This window comes from Phodopus roborovskii, unplaced genomic scaffold, assembly GCF_943737965.1.
Source record: "Phodopus roborovskii unplaced genomic scaffold, PHOROB, whole genome shotgun sequence".
NCBI lineage: Eukaryota > Metazoa > Chordata > Mammalia > Rodentia > Cricetidae > Phodopus > Phodopus roborovskii.
Window position 1 is genome coordinate 10,620,440 of NW_026126407.1, and position 14,775 is coordinate 10,635,214.

At 41.3% G+C, this 14,775-nt stretch overlaps 2 protein-coding genes across 5 annotated transcripts in view; one reads left to right on the plus strand and one right to left on the minus strand.

Annotated features, from left to right (window-relative positions):
- Nup88 (nucleoporin 88) overlaps positions 1-4,393 on the plus strand; it is a 29,537-nt gene extending 25,144 nt beyond the window's left edge. The window contains exons 10-17 of one of the 2 annotated variants that reach the window (XM_051180108.1): positions 39-140; positions 1,944-2,102; positions 2,464-2,589; positions 2,676-2,741; positions 2,836-2,934; positions 3,177-3,303; positions 3,422-3,540; positions 4,161-4,393. In XM_051180108.1, the coding sequence (XP_051036065.1) occupies positions 39-140; positions 1,944-2,102; positions 2,464-2,589; positions 2,676-2,741; positions 2,836-2,934; positions 3,177-3,303; positions 3,422-3,540; positions 4,161-4,224 (862 nt within the window). In that variant the 3' untranslated portion in view covers positions 4,225-4,393. The remainder of the gene's footprint in view (positions 1-38; positions 141-1,943; positions 2,103-2,463; positions 2,590-2,675; positions 2,742-2,835; positions 2,935-3,176; positions 3,304-3,421; positions 3,541-4,160) is intronic. The other variant, XM_051180109.1, reaches the window with a different exon arrangement.
- A 2,111-nt stretch (positions 4,394-6,504) lies between these two features.
- Rabep1 (rabaptin, RAB GTPase binding effector protein 1) overlaps positions 6,505-14,775 on the minus strand; it is a 74,327-nt gene continuing 66,056 nt past the window's right edge. For all 3 annotated transcript variants that reach the window (XM_051180106.1, XM_051180105.1, XM_051180107.1), the window contains 5 exons: positions 13,661-13,850; positions 12,898-12,953; positions 10,294-10,392; positions 7,458-7,574; positions 6,505-7,066 (listed from right to left, as the gene is read on the minus strand). In XM_051180106.1, coding sequence (XP_051036063.1) covers positions 6,965-7,066; positions 7,458-7,574; positions 10,294-10,392; positions 12,898-12,953; positions 13,661-13,850 — 564 coding nt within the window. In that variant the 3' untranslated portion in view covers positions 6,505-6,964. The remainder of the gene's footprint in view (positions 7,067-7,457; positions 7,575-10,293; positions 10,393-12,897; positions 12,954-13,660; positions 13,851-14,775) is intronic.

The window sequence follows — 14,775 nt, forward strand, 5'->3', positions numbered from 1 at the left end:
TGCTGCTTTGTAACTTACCTATGACTATCTCTCTCCAGGCAGCCGGCTCCAATTCGAGGATTCTGGATTGTCCCGGACATCCTGGGGCCTACGATGATCTGTATCACCAGTACCTATGAATGTCTCATAAGGCCTTTATTGTATGTCCCATTCTATATTCTCCACACAGCTCTCTTTAATTCTGCCAACTCAAAGCTGGGGAAATGCTCCCTAGTAACTGGCTTGAGGCTGTCTATATGGTACATGCTTTGGCTTTGAACTGAGTGGGTATTTCTTTTCTTAGCCATCTCGGAAAGGTATCATTTTAGGCGTGGTGGTGTTTTGTTTCATAACTAAGAATCAGAGCTTTTCAGTTTCTGAGATAGGGTCTTGGTCTGCAGTCACACTGGCCTAGGGCAGTCCCTACCTCATCTGAGATTACAAGCCTGATGCCCTGCACCTAGCTAGAGATTTTCTCCCAAGTGCAGAGAGGACTGAGATATTGAACTACATGTTGTGGCTGGATTTAATGATGGTTTCTGTCAGGCTCAGATATGCTCTCCTGAAGATATCAGAAAAGCCCCTAAGGAATATACTGATCTCCATGTAGTAAAAGAAGGCTTAAACAAGTCACAGGTTGCACGTAGCTCTGAGACAGGTGAAGGTCTGTCTGCTCCCAAATTCTGTATTTAATTTATCTCTTTGTGCCAGCCTCAGAGGGACAACAAAATATGTAACTTTGGGGAAAAGAGTATAAAGCTGAGTTCATGTATTAATTTGTAATGACCATTTTCCTTTTCCAAGATCCTTGGCAGGTAAAGTTTTATAAATGTACATGAAATAGACATGAAAACCAAGTCATTGGGATATCAAATGTGAGATCCTCTAGTCTCTTGGTGTCCATTCAGAGCAGATGCTTGCTTGCATTTAGTTACTGTCTTAAAGACTGTCCAGTTGCATTGTTTGACAAGGAAAAAATAATACACATATAAATTTTATGTTGCTTTATTTTAAAAAAAAAAAGACTAACATTCTAATAACTTTAAACAAAAGAAATAGTCACTAGAAAAATATTTGCCATTGGGACAGTGAGATGCCTCGGTAGATAAAAGTGCATGCCTCTTACCATGGCAACCTAAGTTCAATCCCCAGAACCCATGTGTTTTTGTTTTTCGAGAAAGGGTTTCTCTGTGTAGGTCTGGCTGTCCTGGAACTCGCTCTATAGACCAGGCTGGCCTTGAACTCAGATGTGCCTGCCTCTGGCCTCCCGCATGATAGGGTTAAAGGTGTGCTCCACCACCACCACCTAGCACCTTTATTTAGTGTTTTAAATAAGGCCTTGTCACACTATTTGGACAATAAAAATATCAATCTCAAAGAGGGGAGAAAACTCCTAATTAGACAGCTATTTTTTAATCCCATTTTTGCCACCTGGCCAAAATACAAGTCTGTATATTAACACTGTATACAAAGCTCTTACAAATTTAAATTGTTGCCTTTAAGGTATGTTACTTAGATACTGCTGAAGTTCATGGAAATTGCCTTTGGAAATGTTTGCCCTTGAATGTAATTTTTAGAAATAATGTTATGTAGAAGCAGTTATAGTAGTACACAGCAATCATCTAGCCCCACACCATAATTATCAAATCTAAACTATGTCCCCAAAAAGGAACAGTTAATGTTATAGTGCTGGCTTGAGTCCTTTGCAAGAAAGGGACCATAGGATTTTTATTTTCTTTTTTTGAGTTGCCTTGATCTTTTCAAAAAGAATTTTAGGAAATAGTCTGAAATGCTCAGACAGATGGCAAGATAGGGACTTCCCAAGACGACATTTCAGTACAGAACACACATTCTTGTAGTTTACGAAAGTAGTACTTAAGTTCTCATGTCCTTGGGTTTTTGATAAATGTGGCTAATAGTGCAACCAACAACTAGCTCTATAGTGGACCTTGTTTGTTTTGCAGAAGTACAGTCCATCCAGCATCTCCTCCTCTGCTATGCACCCGAGAAGATGCTGAAGTAGCAGAGTCTCCACTGCGCATCCTGGCTGAAACCCCAGACTCCTTTGAGAAGCACATTAAAACCATCTTGCAACGTAGTGCTGCCAACCCAGCATTTCTTAAGTATGGGCTTTGAAGCATATGAGTTTTAAGAATGGGCTTTTTCTTTAAAATGGGGGTTGAACCTAGGGCTTTGTGCTTGCTACAAAATCCTTTTGGCCCTTTCTGTCCTTACTGTGATACAGTGGGAGGGGATATGGCACATTTCATCAGCTAGTTAGAAGTGGCGTCTGAAAAAGCGCTAAATGGGGGTGATGAAATAGCTAGGGCACATGCCTTTAATCCCACTCAGGAGGCAGAGGCAGGCATATCTCTTGAGGCCAGCCAGGACTGTTACTCAGAGAAACCCTGTCTCAAACAACAAAAAGTAGGTAGGACTTTGTCTGTTTGGTTACTTGGCTAACTAACAGAAACTGTCCTAAAGGTCATCTGAAAAGGATATGGCTCCACCCCCTGAGGAGTGTCTGCAGCTTATCAGTAGAGCCACCCAGGTGTTTCGAGAACAGTACATTCTCAAGCAGGATCTGGCCAAGGAAGAGATTCAGCGGAGGTACAGTATCCTGTGTTGAACAGCCACAGGAGTAACCTGTGGAAGCTTGGCTTTCCTTTAACCTTTACTACTACTTCTTTTTGAAGGGTCAAATTATTATGTGACCAAAAGAGGAAACAATTGGAAGACCTCAATTACTGTCGAGAGGAGAGGTAGGTGTCAAAACCAAAGAGAAGAAAACAGTGGGAAGTAGTGGATGGACTACATGTCACTCAGGATGCTGTGCCATATCATATGGACCCCAAGAGTTTTTCATTCCTCCAGGAAAAGTCTACGGGAAATGGCTGAACGATTAGCTGACAAGTATGAGGAAGCCAAAGAGAAACAAGAAGATATTATGAATAGGTCAGTGGGCCATAAAGCATCCAGTTCCTCCTTGGTCAGGATTAATGATATTACCAAGTATTTGGGTACTGCCAGTGCTCACACACCTATAGAATAGAACTCCAACCCTTTGAAGTATCAGGAAAGACTTGATACTGCCCCCTATCTCTTGTTAGACAACAGGTTCTTGAATTAGAAACTCTTTTTGACGTGTTTCTATTATAATTAGCAGTCTTAACCCACATTTCCTTCTTTTTCTTAAGGATGAAAAAAGTGCTTCACAGTTTTCATACTCAGCTCCCAGTTCTCTCTGATAGTGAGAGAGACATGAAGAAAGAGTTACAGCTGATACCTGATCAACTACGACATCTAGGCAATGCCATCAAACAGGCAAGAATGGGTACAGGGTGGCTAGTATATTTTTTAAAAATATGAACAATAAAATAGATACTGTAAAAATGTGTGGCAAACCATAGTCAAAATATCTATGTTCTGTTAAATACTTAAGGTTACTATGAAAAAAGACTATCAACAGCGAAAGATGGAAAAAGTGCTGAGTCCTCAGAAACCTACCATTACTCTCAGTGCCTACCAGCGAAAATGCATTCAGTCCATCCTGAAGGAAGAGTAAGTTGATGTTTTCCAGTTAGCTACTGTTGTGAGACAATTTTTCCGTAACAATATCCCAAAAAAAGCTGCCTAGATAAGAATTCTGAGTCTGGGATTTACCTGCAGAATGGGGGGGGGGGGGGAGATAGACAGAGGCATAAATGAATAAATATGGTGGGATGAAGAATAGTGGCTCTCCTATAATGATTTTGTTGTGTAACCAAAAGTGTGTCCCATGAATATGGTTAGCAGTGTTCCCGGGGGGCTGTGCTTATATAGCTCAGTGACAAAGCATCTGTTGAATGTGTGCTGCCTTGGGTTCAGTTCCCAACACCACACAAAAAAAATATTGCTTTCCACAAGAGACCTTTTCAACCTACTTAGATCGGCAAAGCCATTCTTAAGTCTACTGCAACTCTCTGAGAGTTTAATCCCAGTACTTAGGAGGCAGCGGTAGATCTCTGATTTTGAGGCCAGCTCTAGTCTACAGAGCAAGTTCCAGGACACCCAGAGTTACAGAGAGAGACCCTGTCTTAGAGCTGAGGGTGGGGGATAGAAAAACAAAACAAAAACAACCTTATAATTCAATACTAATGGTTCATTCATTTTTTTAACTGAATCATTTGATGATTTTGCAGGGGTGAACACATAAGGGAAATGGTGAAGCAAATCAATGATATCCGAAATCATGTCAACTTCTGACACCACCTGAAGTTAATACAACTGAAGGCTTAAAAACACTTGCTATAAAACAAACAGGTAGCAGTATCTGATTTATAAAGAAGCATCTTTGAATAAACTTTGGTGTGGTTATTCTTATTCCTTTTGTTTTATATTATTTGAATAAATTTTTTATTCAAAATTTAACTTTGCTTAATAATTCATGTCTATGATCTATTTTTCAAAATTCTGGGACACAGGCTTCAGCTGCATACTGCCAGGTCTGTGTCTGAAGAACAAGAGCTGCATCTTAGGTAGTAGTACCAAAGCTGCCTCTGCAGGGAGCAAAGGAAAAGGCCACACACCCTACTCAGTAGCAGCTCTTTTAATTTGAATACTTTCTTAAGGACATGCCTTCAGTAGTACAGTTAACACAACAGATACCCCTGCAATTGGCTCAGAGCAGAGTTGAAGATCTACAGTTGCAGAGCCCTCTGCTGGCTCATTTCCTCACAGGCATCATTTACCTTTCAGAGTTCAGTTCAGGTAGGAGGTGCAAGTTCTAGCACCTTAAAGGAAAAGAAACAATGTGTTCTGCCATATACATTTTGTCCTCAGCTTTAAGTCATCTTTTCATATCTGTGAATTTGAGTTCTGAAAGGTGCCTGCCTAGAAACAACCAAGTGACTGCCAATTAAAAGGCACATACGATATGTTACAGTTAAAAGGTAAGCCAGGTTAGACATGCAAGAGAACAGGTCTACACAGCCTGAATGCAGCACTGAATGAAACCAGACTGATCTTTCCTTTCACAATGAATCCCACCTTCTAAATCAGATGTAATTTATGCAGAAAACCTAAGTTTAAAGAACTGTTTCCTACCTGGTGGTGTAGCAGCAGTTTATTTCATACCATAGACAGGTTGTTGAAAACTAGCGTTTCAGTTTCTGTTCCTCTAGGGTGTGTTTTTCAATTGAATGGATTCCAGCAGTTTGCATTTGCCACAAGTGCAGACTCTATAAATAGTCCCCTAATCACAAAATCATGATGTCTTTATTGCTCAATCCCCAACTTGTAGAGAAAAGGGTCTGTAAGATCCTTGGTCTCAGTGGAACAGTGCACTGGAGTGACAGTTGAGAATGATTATGAATTACCCATTCATTGTGGCCAACAGTAATCCAAAACAAATTAGCTTGGAGCCCAAGGACTAGTCTTAGAAAAATCTAACTTAATCACATTATAATTAAAGTTCCTTTAACTCAATGAGGACACTATATTTCTTTTAAACCTAGTACTGTATACAAGGGGACTTTAAGCCAATGTTTCCATGCACTGGCAAGCCTTTAGCACTATTTCCACAATTCATATTTACTTTTAAATTCATAATCATAAACAATAACCCATGGGATAGGGTAATAGCAAAGACTCTGAGGGCAAACTCATAATGACTCATTACTACAAAGTCCCTTTATGCTATGAATTGATAAGGTAAGCCTGAAAAGTCTAGTTAACTCATTCCCACAAGGTTTCTTAGGGTATCGGCTGTAAGCCAATACCACTCACTTGAAAACATTTTGACTTTCAAACTGCATAGCTAGCTGTCTACTGGCTATACTACTCAGGGTAGTCTGCAGCTGGTAAGTAGTACATGAGCACAGTCTGATTTCTACAACATTTCATAAATCTGTTTGGGATTAACAATCTGATCCACTGGCTACTTCTCCACATAGGAAAGGAATCTCAACTCTTGGACAAGAGTGAAGCAGATTCTGAACTAGTAAGTTTCCCAGCTTCACTATAAGCATAGTCACATATACTATAGATCTAAACTGTAAAACATAATTACAAAGATTTGTAAACCATCGCCATTCCATATGTGACACTTTAAAAATAGTATGCCTCTGAGGCAGCCTGAAAATAAGCAGATTTATACATATGTACTAGATGTCAGAGATAGCTCGTTTATTAATATTTTTTTTCCATTGATCCAATAACTAAAACACTTCGAAAGGATAGATGGTGACAGTTCTCCTTTGCCCTGGTACCTGTGGGCCCAGGAAGTTCATCCCAGTGTACAGAAAAAGTGCTTCCAAGGTTTCTTGTGCTTTTTTCCTTTAAATTCAACTTCCAATATATATATATGTATGGCCTCAGCCAAGTATTCAGATTCTCCTAATTTTGTTGAATTGCCTTTTTTATTTGCCGTGGTCCTGTAATTCTCAGGCAAATTTCAGTAGCATTTAAGGTCCTCCAATAGAAGATAAAATGGTAAAAAGAAAAAAGATGCACTGAGCAAGGGGAAATACAGTCAACAGCCAATGGCCTGCTCTCACACTTCATATTTTAATATAAAATACTCTTCAGCACACTACACCTCTCTGCTAGCTGGACACTGCTACTGATGAGCCCTAGACAACAGAAAAAGAAACTTCTCTCTCCCCGTTTGTATGAACAGAAAACATAGTTCCAAACACTATGGGGAAGCTGCTTTCGTGTCAGATTGTTCCAGGATCCACGTTGGAGAAAGCAGGCAAGGAAACAGCACTTTTCTGGCACCAAATCTGACCCCACACCTGTTGGAATCGAGTCCGGTGTCCATTAGTGTCCCTTTGAAACATCTGTTGACTATCCTTGCGCACCGCAGCTTTCTTCCTCCAGATTTGCATTTCTCCAGTCTTCCTTTTGCTGTGACTTCTTCCAATAAGAGTTAAATAATAATTAATGTTATTCTAAAGATGAGTTAAAAACCCAAAATGCAGGTTAGAATCCTGCTACCAGGGTGTCATGTCTCAGGGAGCTGGTTAATGTCTGTCAATTTGGTATCATTCAGAATTGCCCGAATTCTCTCCAAGGAGTCTGCTTGCCGGATCCTCTCTAACTGCACCTAGAGAAACAATGTCAAGATGAGTGTAGGTGATGCCCTACCTATGTTCCCTCTATGACCATTTTATTTAACATGCAACAGATTAATTCACCAGATTAAGCTCGTCAAAGAAAAGGGAAAAACAAAAACTAAACATACTTTGAAAATTCACCAGATTCAGTCTATGTAATAGACTGGTATCCCTCTGCCCTGTTAGTACCCACTCCAGTGTCCATCCCATTTATACTTGAGGCAAAATTGGCAAGGTAGAAGGGAAAGGAGAAGGGAGCCAAGTCTGTAACAGGCTACTGCTTGAGTAATTAGGCAGATAATAGAGGCAGAAGCAGTCGGAAATCTGCTACATTGGTGCCCTCTTCCACAGAGGGCCAAGGTAGTACTCCAAACACCTCACCTGAAGAGTCTGAGAAAGTTTTACAAAATCTCTCTGGACTTGTTCACTGACATCTAATTCTGTCTGTAACCTCTGAGCTTTGTTCTTCTCTTCAAACATGAGCTGTTCAACAGTAACCTAAAAAATACAAGTTTTGAGTGAAGATTAATGCCAAATAGCCAGAGTTCCTAAAATTCCTTAGGAACTTTAGTTACTGACTATAGAGAAGCTGTAAGCTTTTCTTCTTCTTTTTTTTTTTTTTTTTTTTTTTTTTGTACTAAGGATTGAACTCAGGGCCACAGCTTGTTGGTGGGCAAGCCTCTACATCACCAAGCTGTATCTCCAACTCTTCCTACTACTAGAGCAGAGACCTGAATAACACCTCCATATTCCATTAATCTTTTTTTATTAAATTTTTCATTTATTTTCATCCCAACTGCAGCTTACCCCTCCTCCAATTCTCTCCTCCTACCTCCCCTCTGTTCCAGATCCAGTCCACCCCTCCTCCACCTTTTCAGAACAGGGCAGGCCTCCCATGGGTGCCAACAAAGCATGGCATAGAAAACTGAAATAGGACTAAGCTCCTCTCCTTGTATTAAGGCTGGGCAAGGAAACCTAGCATTCAGAACAGGTTCCCAAAGCTCGTGGCCAAAGTGTTAGGGACAGGCCCCACTCCCACTGCTAGGAGTCCCACAAGTAGACCAAGTCACATGACCACTGCATGAATGCAGAGGGCCTAGGCCAGTCCTATGCAGGCTCTCTCGATATCGATCCATAGTCTGACCTCCCATGAACAGGCCAGTTGCTTCTGTGGGTTCCTTTGTGATGACCCTGACACCCCCAACTCATACAATCTTTCCCATTAATCTTTTTAAATTACATTTCTATCTTTCTACTGACGCTGATGGGTGGGGGATTGTTCATGCTACAGCATACAAGTGGAGGTCACAGGATAAGCTGTAGGAGTCAGCTCTCCCTTCACCACAGGGGCCCCAGACATTAAACTCCGGCTTGGTGCTAAGTACCTCTAGCTGCCTCACTGGTTCCCATCTTTATTTAACACCAGGCCTCTTGTAGCCCAAACTAGCCCCTGAACTTGCTCTATTGCAGCTGAAAATGAGCTTGAATTTCTGATCCACCTGCCTCCATCTTTCTTGTGGTATTACAGATTGTGCCAACACACCCAATTTTCTCAGGGCTGGAGATCAAACCCCAGGGATGACTGCATGCCAACTCAGCTTTATCCCCACTCCCATTATCTCTTTCTTTTACATGTATGACGTGTGGAGTAGGGTGGAGAGGGAAGAACTCACAGGTGAGGACCAGGAGGACATTAAGAGAGCTGGATCTCTCCTTCCACTATGTGGCCCCAAGGATCAAATGCTGATTATCCTGCTGGGCAGCAAGCACATTTACCTGCTGATCCACTTCCCCCCACCCATTCTCTCTTCCCATCAGGCAACAATGCCAGTTGGGTAGGTCACTTGCTCTAGGTATGAAACCAGGATAAGAAAGGTACTCAAAGTGCTGTGTCCCTGCTCCCAAGATGAACAGCTGTCACAGCAACATGGACAGACACTTAGAATTTCCTCTGACAATTACTAGATCAAACATCTAGTTAATTTGGGCCATTCAGCCCCAGCTATCTCCAGCCTTCCTTACTGAAAATCATGGGAGCCTTTTTCTAAAAATCAACCACCAACACAGCTCTTTAAGACATCACGTCCAGGCAACGTTCCCCATAATCAGCCACATGCATTTTAATCTATACAGAATCAGGATAACCTGGAAATCTGCTTCAAGGCAATCTTAGTATTTGATACGGGGATGGGATGGAGTAATGTTTTTCAAAGCAGCCTCTCCTTCATCTCTGGAGAGTGAGCCTAGAGCCTCATGCATGCTAAACTACATCTATACCCTAGCCCCCACCACACCTTTAAACATTTTTTTTTTTCCTTAGAAATGGTTCGACTAAGTTGCCAAATCTGGTCTTAATCTACCTGATAGCCCTTTTTTAGGCCTTTGAACTAAAAATCCTCCTGACTTGGCCTTCAGTAACAGGAACTGCAGACAGGCCTACACCCAGCTCAGAGAAATACTTCTAACAGAGCACTGTCCAAGTTAGGTTCAATATGTGGATATTGATTGTGTGCATATGTGTATATGCACAATGTGTGTGTCAGAAAGTTATATCAAATCTGGAATTGGAGTTACAGATTGTTGTGAGCCACCATATGCATGCTGGGAACTGAATACTAGTCCAGTGTAAAAGCAGTCAGTGCTCTGAACTACTGAGCCATCTCTCCAGCTCCAGGTTCAATGTTTCTTATCAACTACCTGAAGCTATAACACAAGCTCCCAGGACTGGCAGAGGGAACTCTAGGGACATTAAAATCATCTTCTTTTTGCAAGTTGTTGGAAGAACAGTTGTGGGTTTTTTGTTTGTTTGTTTGTTTGTTTGTTTTTTTTTAATTTTTAAAAATGTATGTGTATGGGTATTTTGTGTATACTATGCCTGTGTACCATATGCCTCCAATGCCCATGGAGGCCGGAAGGCGGCATTGGATCCCCCTGTGACTAGATTTTTTAAAAAAAAATGGCTGTAATACAACATGTAGGTCCTTCAAGAGTGCTAGTGCACTTAACCACTAAGCCATCTTTCTAGCCCCCTTGTTTTTTGTAGTTTTTGTCTGCTTGAGAAAGGGTCTCACTATGTAGACCAGGAGGGCCTTGAATTCACTCAAAGAAATCTGCCTTTGCTTCGCTAGTGCTGGAATTAAAGGTGTGCATGCTTTAGTCTTGTTTTTTTGTTTGTTTATTTTGTTTTTTTAATTAAATGATCAATAAACATAATTACCTTAGCAGCAGTTTCTTTCTTTAACTGTTCCTCTAAATTAACCTTTATTTCTTGGAGACTCTCAAGTTGTTGTGACTTCTCTCTTAACGTAGACTCCAACTGTGCAAAGGGAATCAGAAGGGAAAACTGAAACTCATAAAAACTTTGAAGGCCACACAAGCACTATCTAGAGGTATCTGTAACCCAGAACACTGTGCCCAGACTCAGGCTTGCTCAGACTTGGCTGCACCTGGAATGTTCTTCTCAAGCTTCAGAGCATAGGTTCTTCTTGTTCTTCCAAACCTGGTCTTTACTAATTTGTATTCTAATTCTAAGGCCTGAAACTGAGAAGCCAGGAGAAACAGACATGGAAATAACTACTACATATCAACACAAAGGGAGCAGCATTTAATTCAGGGACTATTGGACAGTATTTTCTAGAAGAGACGATGAATGACTTTTACTTTTAATATTGGGGATTGAACCCAGGGTCACAGGCACCACCCCCCAACTCCTTTTGAAACAGGATTTTTTTTGTTATTGTTCATGCTGGTTTTGAACTGGTTTTGAGCTGTGTAACAGGCAGGCCTGAACCTGTGGTTCTGTTTCCTCTCTTTGCACTGCAGTCATGGATTAACATTTTTGCAGGGGAAGGAAAGGGTGACAAGGTAAAGAAAATAAAGAGATGTTCCAAAAGCAAAATGGCTGCCCTGCCCAATGGTAGTGAGGTTTGGCTACCTGCAGCAGTATGGGGCTGTGAATCGTGGGAGTCTTGAGAGTTCTGAGGTGAGAGACCTCTGCACTAAGGACTATGGACTTGTCCTCAACTACTAAAGACTGAGACAGCCTGGCTTCATTACAGAGATAAATTGAAAAAGGCTCCAGTCTGGAGGCCTCTGAGGAAATAAGTCAGGCTGTGACAATAGGCTGATGAGAGGTGACATCTCAGAGCTAGGCGTGTAGCTCAGTGGGACAGTACTTACCTAGCATACACATAAATTCAATCCCCAAAACCACCAAAACTAGGGACCCAAAATGACAGTGGTGGGAAGCATGGGGCACATCCGAGTGTGGCATTTCCTTTCCCAGTGCAAGGAAAGCACTCTTCTACCCAGCTACACCCTCCAGGCCTGAGTGTTGTCATCTCTGTAGCATGATAACATGATCTAGAGAGTCCTCTGAAGCAGAGGGGAAACAAAGGCTGATTATGATAGAGAAGAGCCCAGGAGGTCAGGTGGAGGGCAGCACTCTTTTAAGAAACTTGGAATAATGATGACTTAGTAGAGAAGTATAATTCAAGGAGAAACTTGGTTTTTTCTTTCTTTCTTTCTTTCTTTCTTTCTTTCTTTCTTTCTTTCTTTCTTTCTTTCTTTCGAAAGGTTGTCTTCCTATGTATCAAACTTGAATCATTAGCTTTGAGTGCTGGGATTACAAATGTGTGCCCCATGTCCATCTCTCTTCCCCTTCTTAATGGGAAACAACTGGGCAATTCTGTACAATGGGAAGAAAGATCAATCAAGAAGTAGATGTTCAAAGCTAGAGAACACTGAGAAGGGACCAGTGAAGGCATCCATCGGTGTTACATTGTGGTGAGAAATACGCCATCATTTTATCTTAAAAAGAAGGCTGATGATGAAGTAGGAGGGCATGTAACTGGGAACCTGGGCTACAAGTGACCCTGTCTAATGACGAAGCAGAGAACATACTGAGATGAAAGTGACTGAAAGCTATTGTGAAGAATGGAACCCACAGCAGCAAAGGCAAGAGATGCCACCAATTTTGGGAGTATTGGCTTCTTGAAATAGCAGGCCTAATCCAGAATTGGGCAACAACTGAATGAGGGCAGCAAAAGAAGAGTTAAGGGGGTGCTGGTGAGAACATGCTGCCCTTCTAGAAGACCCAGATTCAATTCCCAGCACCCACTGGGCAGCTCACAACTGTCTATAACTCCAGTTCCAGGGCATACAACACCTTCACAGAGACATACATGCAAGCAATATACCAATGTACATTTTTTAAAAAAAAGAAGAAAAAGAAAAAAGAAAAAACACCTTTCCTTAAAAAAAGGAGTTAGAGGACAAGAGTGAGTGTTGGAAGCCAACTAAAGAGCCCTATAAGCCATGAATGGCGCAGCTTAGGAGGAAAGAGAGAAAAGACAGGAAGCTGCTGCTTCAAGTATAGGGAACTGGAAGAGGCACTCAAGTAAAACGGGAAGAGACTGGAATTAAATAATGAGAAACAAGGTACAGCCAGTGTTACAAGTGGAAATGCATGGGAAGCAAAGGTCTTTTGAGTCAAGTACCTGAAGCTAGGGAGTAGCAGGGGCCAGGCACTAAATACCCTGTCCTGTGGGTACACCTGTGTCCATCCTTGCAGTGCAGCACAGTCATGTAGTGGCCATGCCAGGCTGACGCTCCTCTACTTCCATACTCTACCCATCACCACAGGGCCCAGCACACAGCAAGTTCTCAATACATGTTCTCTATCCCTACCCAACTGTGTTCCCACTAGGCAGTTTCTTAAAAGCAGGGTTATGCCACGCTATCTTCATTTCTTTTTTCTAGCACAGGATTTAATAAGTAACCATTGCATGTTTGTAGAATTAATTTTAAACTCGTGACTCACCTGTCCCTTTTCAACTTTTATTCTTTCTAATTCAGCTTTTAGACTAGAAATGGAAGCTAGGACAAAAGGGAGAAATATTAGAAATCATTTATTATTTTTTCATTCCCCCCCCCCCTTAAAATGTCCCCAGAGGAGTCAGAGATACATTCTAGAGTAATGTGCCCTCTCTCAAACTATCCCATTAAAACCAAGCTCAGCCGGGTGTTGGTGGTGCACGCCTTTAGTCCCAGTACTCAGGAGGTAGAGCAGGTGGATCTCTTTAAGCTGGAAGCCAGCTTGGTCTACAGAGCTCCAGGACAGGCTCCAAAGCAATACAGAGAAACCCTGTCTAAAAACAAAACAAAACCAAAAAAAAAAAAAACAAAAAAAAAAAAAAAAAAAAAAAAAAAAAAAAGAAGCTCAGGGAAAGGCCAACTATACATGCACAGAGTGGTGACCTAAATTCTGCTGTTAGCAATAAAGTTGACTCTGCTACCCGGTGGCCTTTGGCTCCATTGCCATTAGAGCTCATAAAAGTACAAAGTATTTGAGGAGGGGCTTCATGGTTACTGTACATCTGAACACCTAGGACAGGTGTTCTTTCCTATACTTCTGATTTCCACAATCATGGATGTGTTGTTTACTTGTTTTGTTTGTTAGCTTGCTTTTTGAGACAGTCTTCTGCAGTCCTGGCTAGTCTTGAATTTCTGGTCTTCCTGTATCCAGGCATGCACTATACCAACAATGCTACACCCCCAGTGCCCAAACTACATCTTTTTCTCACCTATTTCCTCTTTGCAGTTTTCTATTTCCAGCTGTAGAGTCTCTTCAAGGTTTTCTTTTAAACACTGTTCTGCTTGAATCTGCTCTTTTAGGAAAAGTATTTCAGCCTTCAGCTTCTCTTCCATGTGGTCTGCTGCTGTCCTCACATGAACGATGTTCTCCCGATATTTTAACACCAGTTCCCGGAGCATCTACAATCAGTACACAAGAAGTTACTAGATTTGTGAAGGTGACAGAAGCTGAAGATGTGTGTTTCACATGATTTAAATATTTAGACCATGAATTTCAATTACCACAAAGTGTGGTAGAATACTATTTTAAGGTATGGGGTAGAATATTATTTTAAGGTGTGACTCTAGTTTATGCTGTATTTTTTTTTAAACTTCTGTGAAGCTGTAATTCTTTGCCTATCTGAAACACCTGATGGTCCTAATAAAGAGGTGAATGGACAATAGCAAGGCAGAAGAAAGGATAGGTGGGACTGGAAGGCAGAGACTGTAAACAGAAGGAGAAATGAAGAAGAAAGAGCCATGAGAAAACAAGGAGAGGAGGGCGCCAGCAGCCAGTCACCCAGCTACATAGCAAGACACGGAATAAGAAGGAAAAGAAAGGTACACAGGAATAGAAAAGGAAAAGCCCAGAGGCAAAAGGTATATGGGTTAATTTAAGAAAAGCTGGCAAGCAACAAGCCAAAGCTAAGGTCAGACATTCATAAGTAATAATAAGACACTGTGTGTGATTTATTTGGGAGCTGGGTGATGGGCTCCTCAAAAAAGCCAAAAGAGTAAAACACATTCCACACAACAAAAACACAATGCTCTTTCTGAAAGCACACTCCTTTGCATATTAACATCCAGCACGGCTAAAAAGTTGTGTTGTAAACTACATTTTCCCTCAAAGTTGTCTTATCAGCAGAAAAAAATTAGTTATACAAGTTTACACATGAAATTCACTACAAATACCTTCACAAAGATGAAATGAGAAGAACTCAGAACAAATGTAAACTCAGGATAAAATACATTTAACTTACCTATTCACACATTCAAATGCTCATTGTAAATCTCCTTAGGCAAAATACTGTGTCAGGTAAGTAATGACCCACTGACCCCCCCCCCC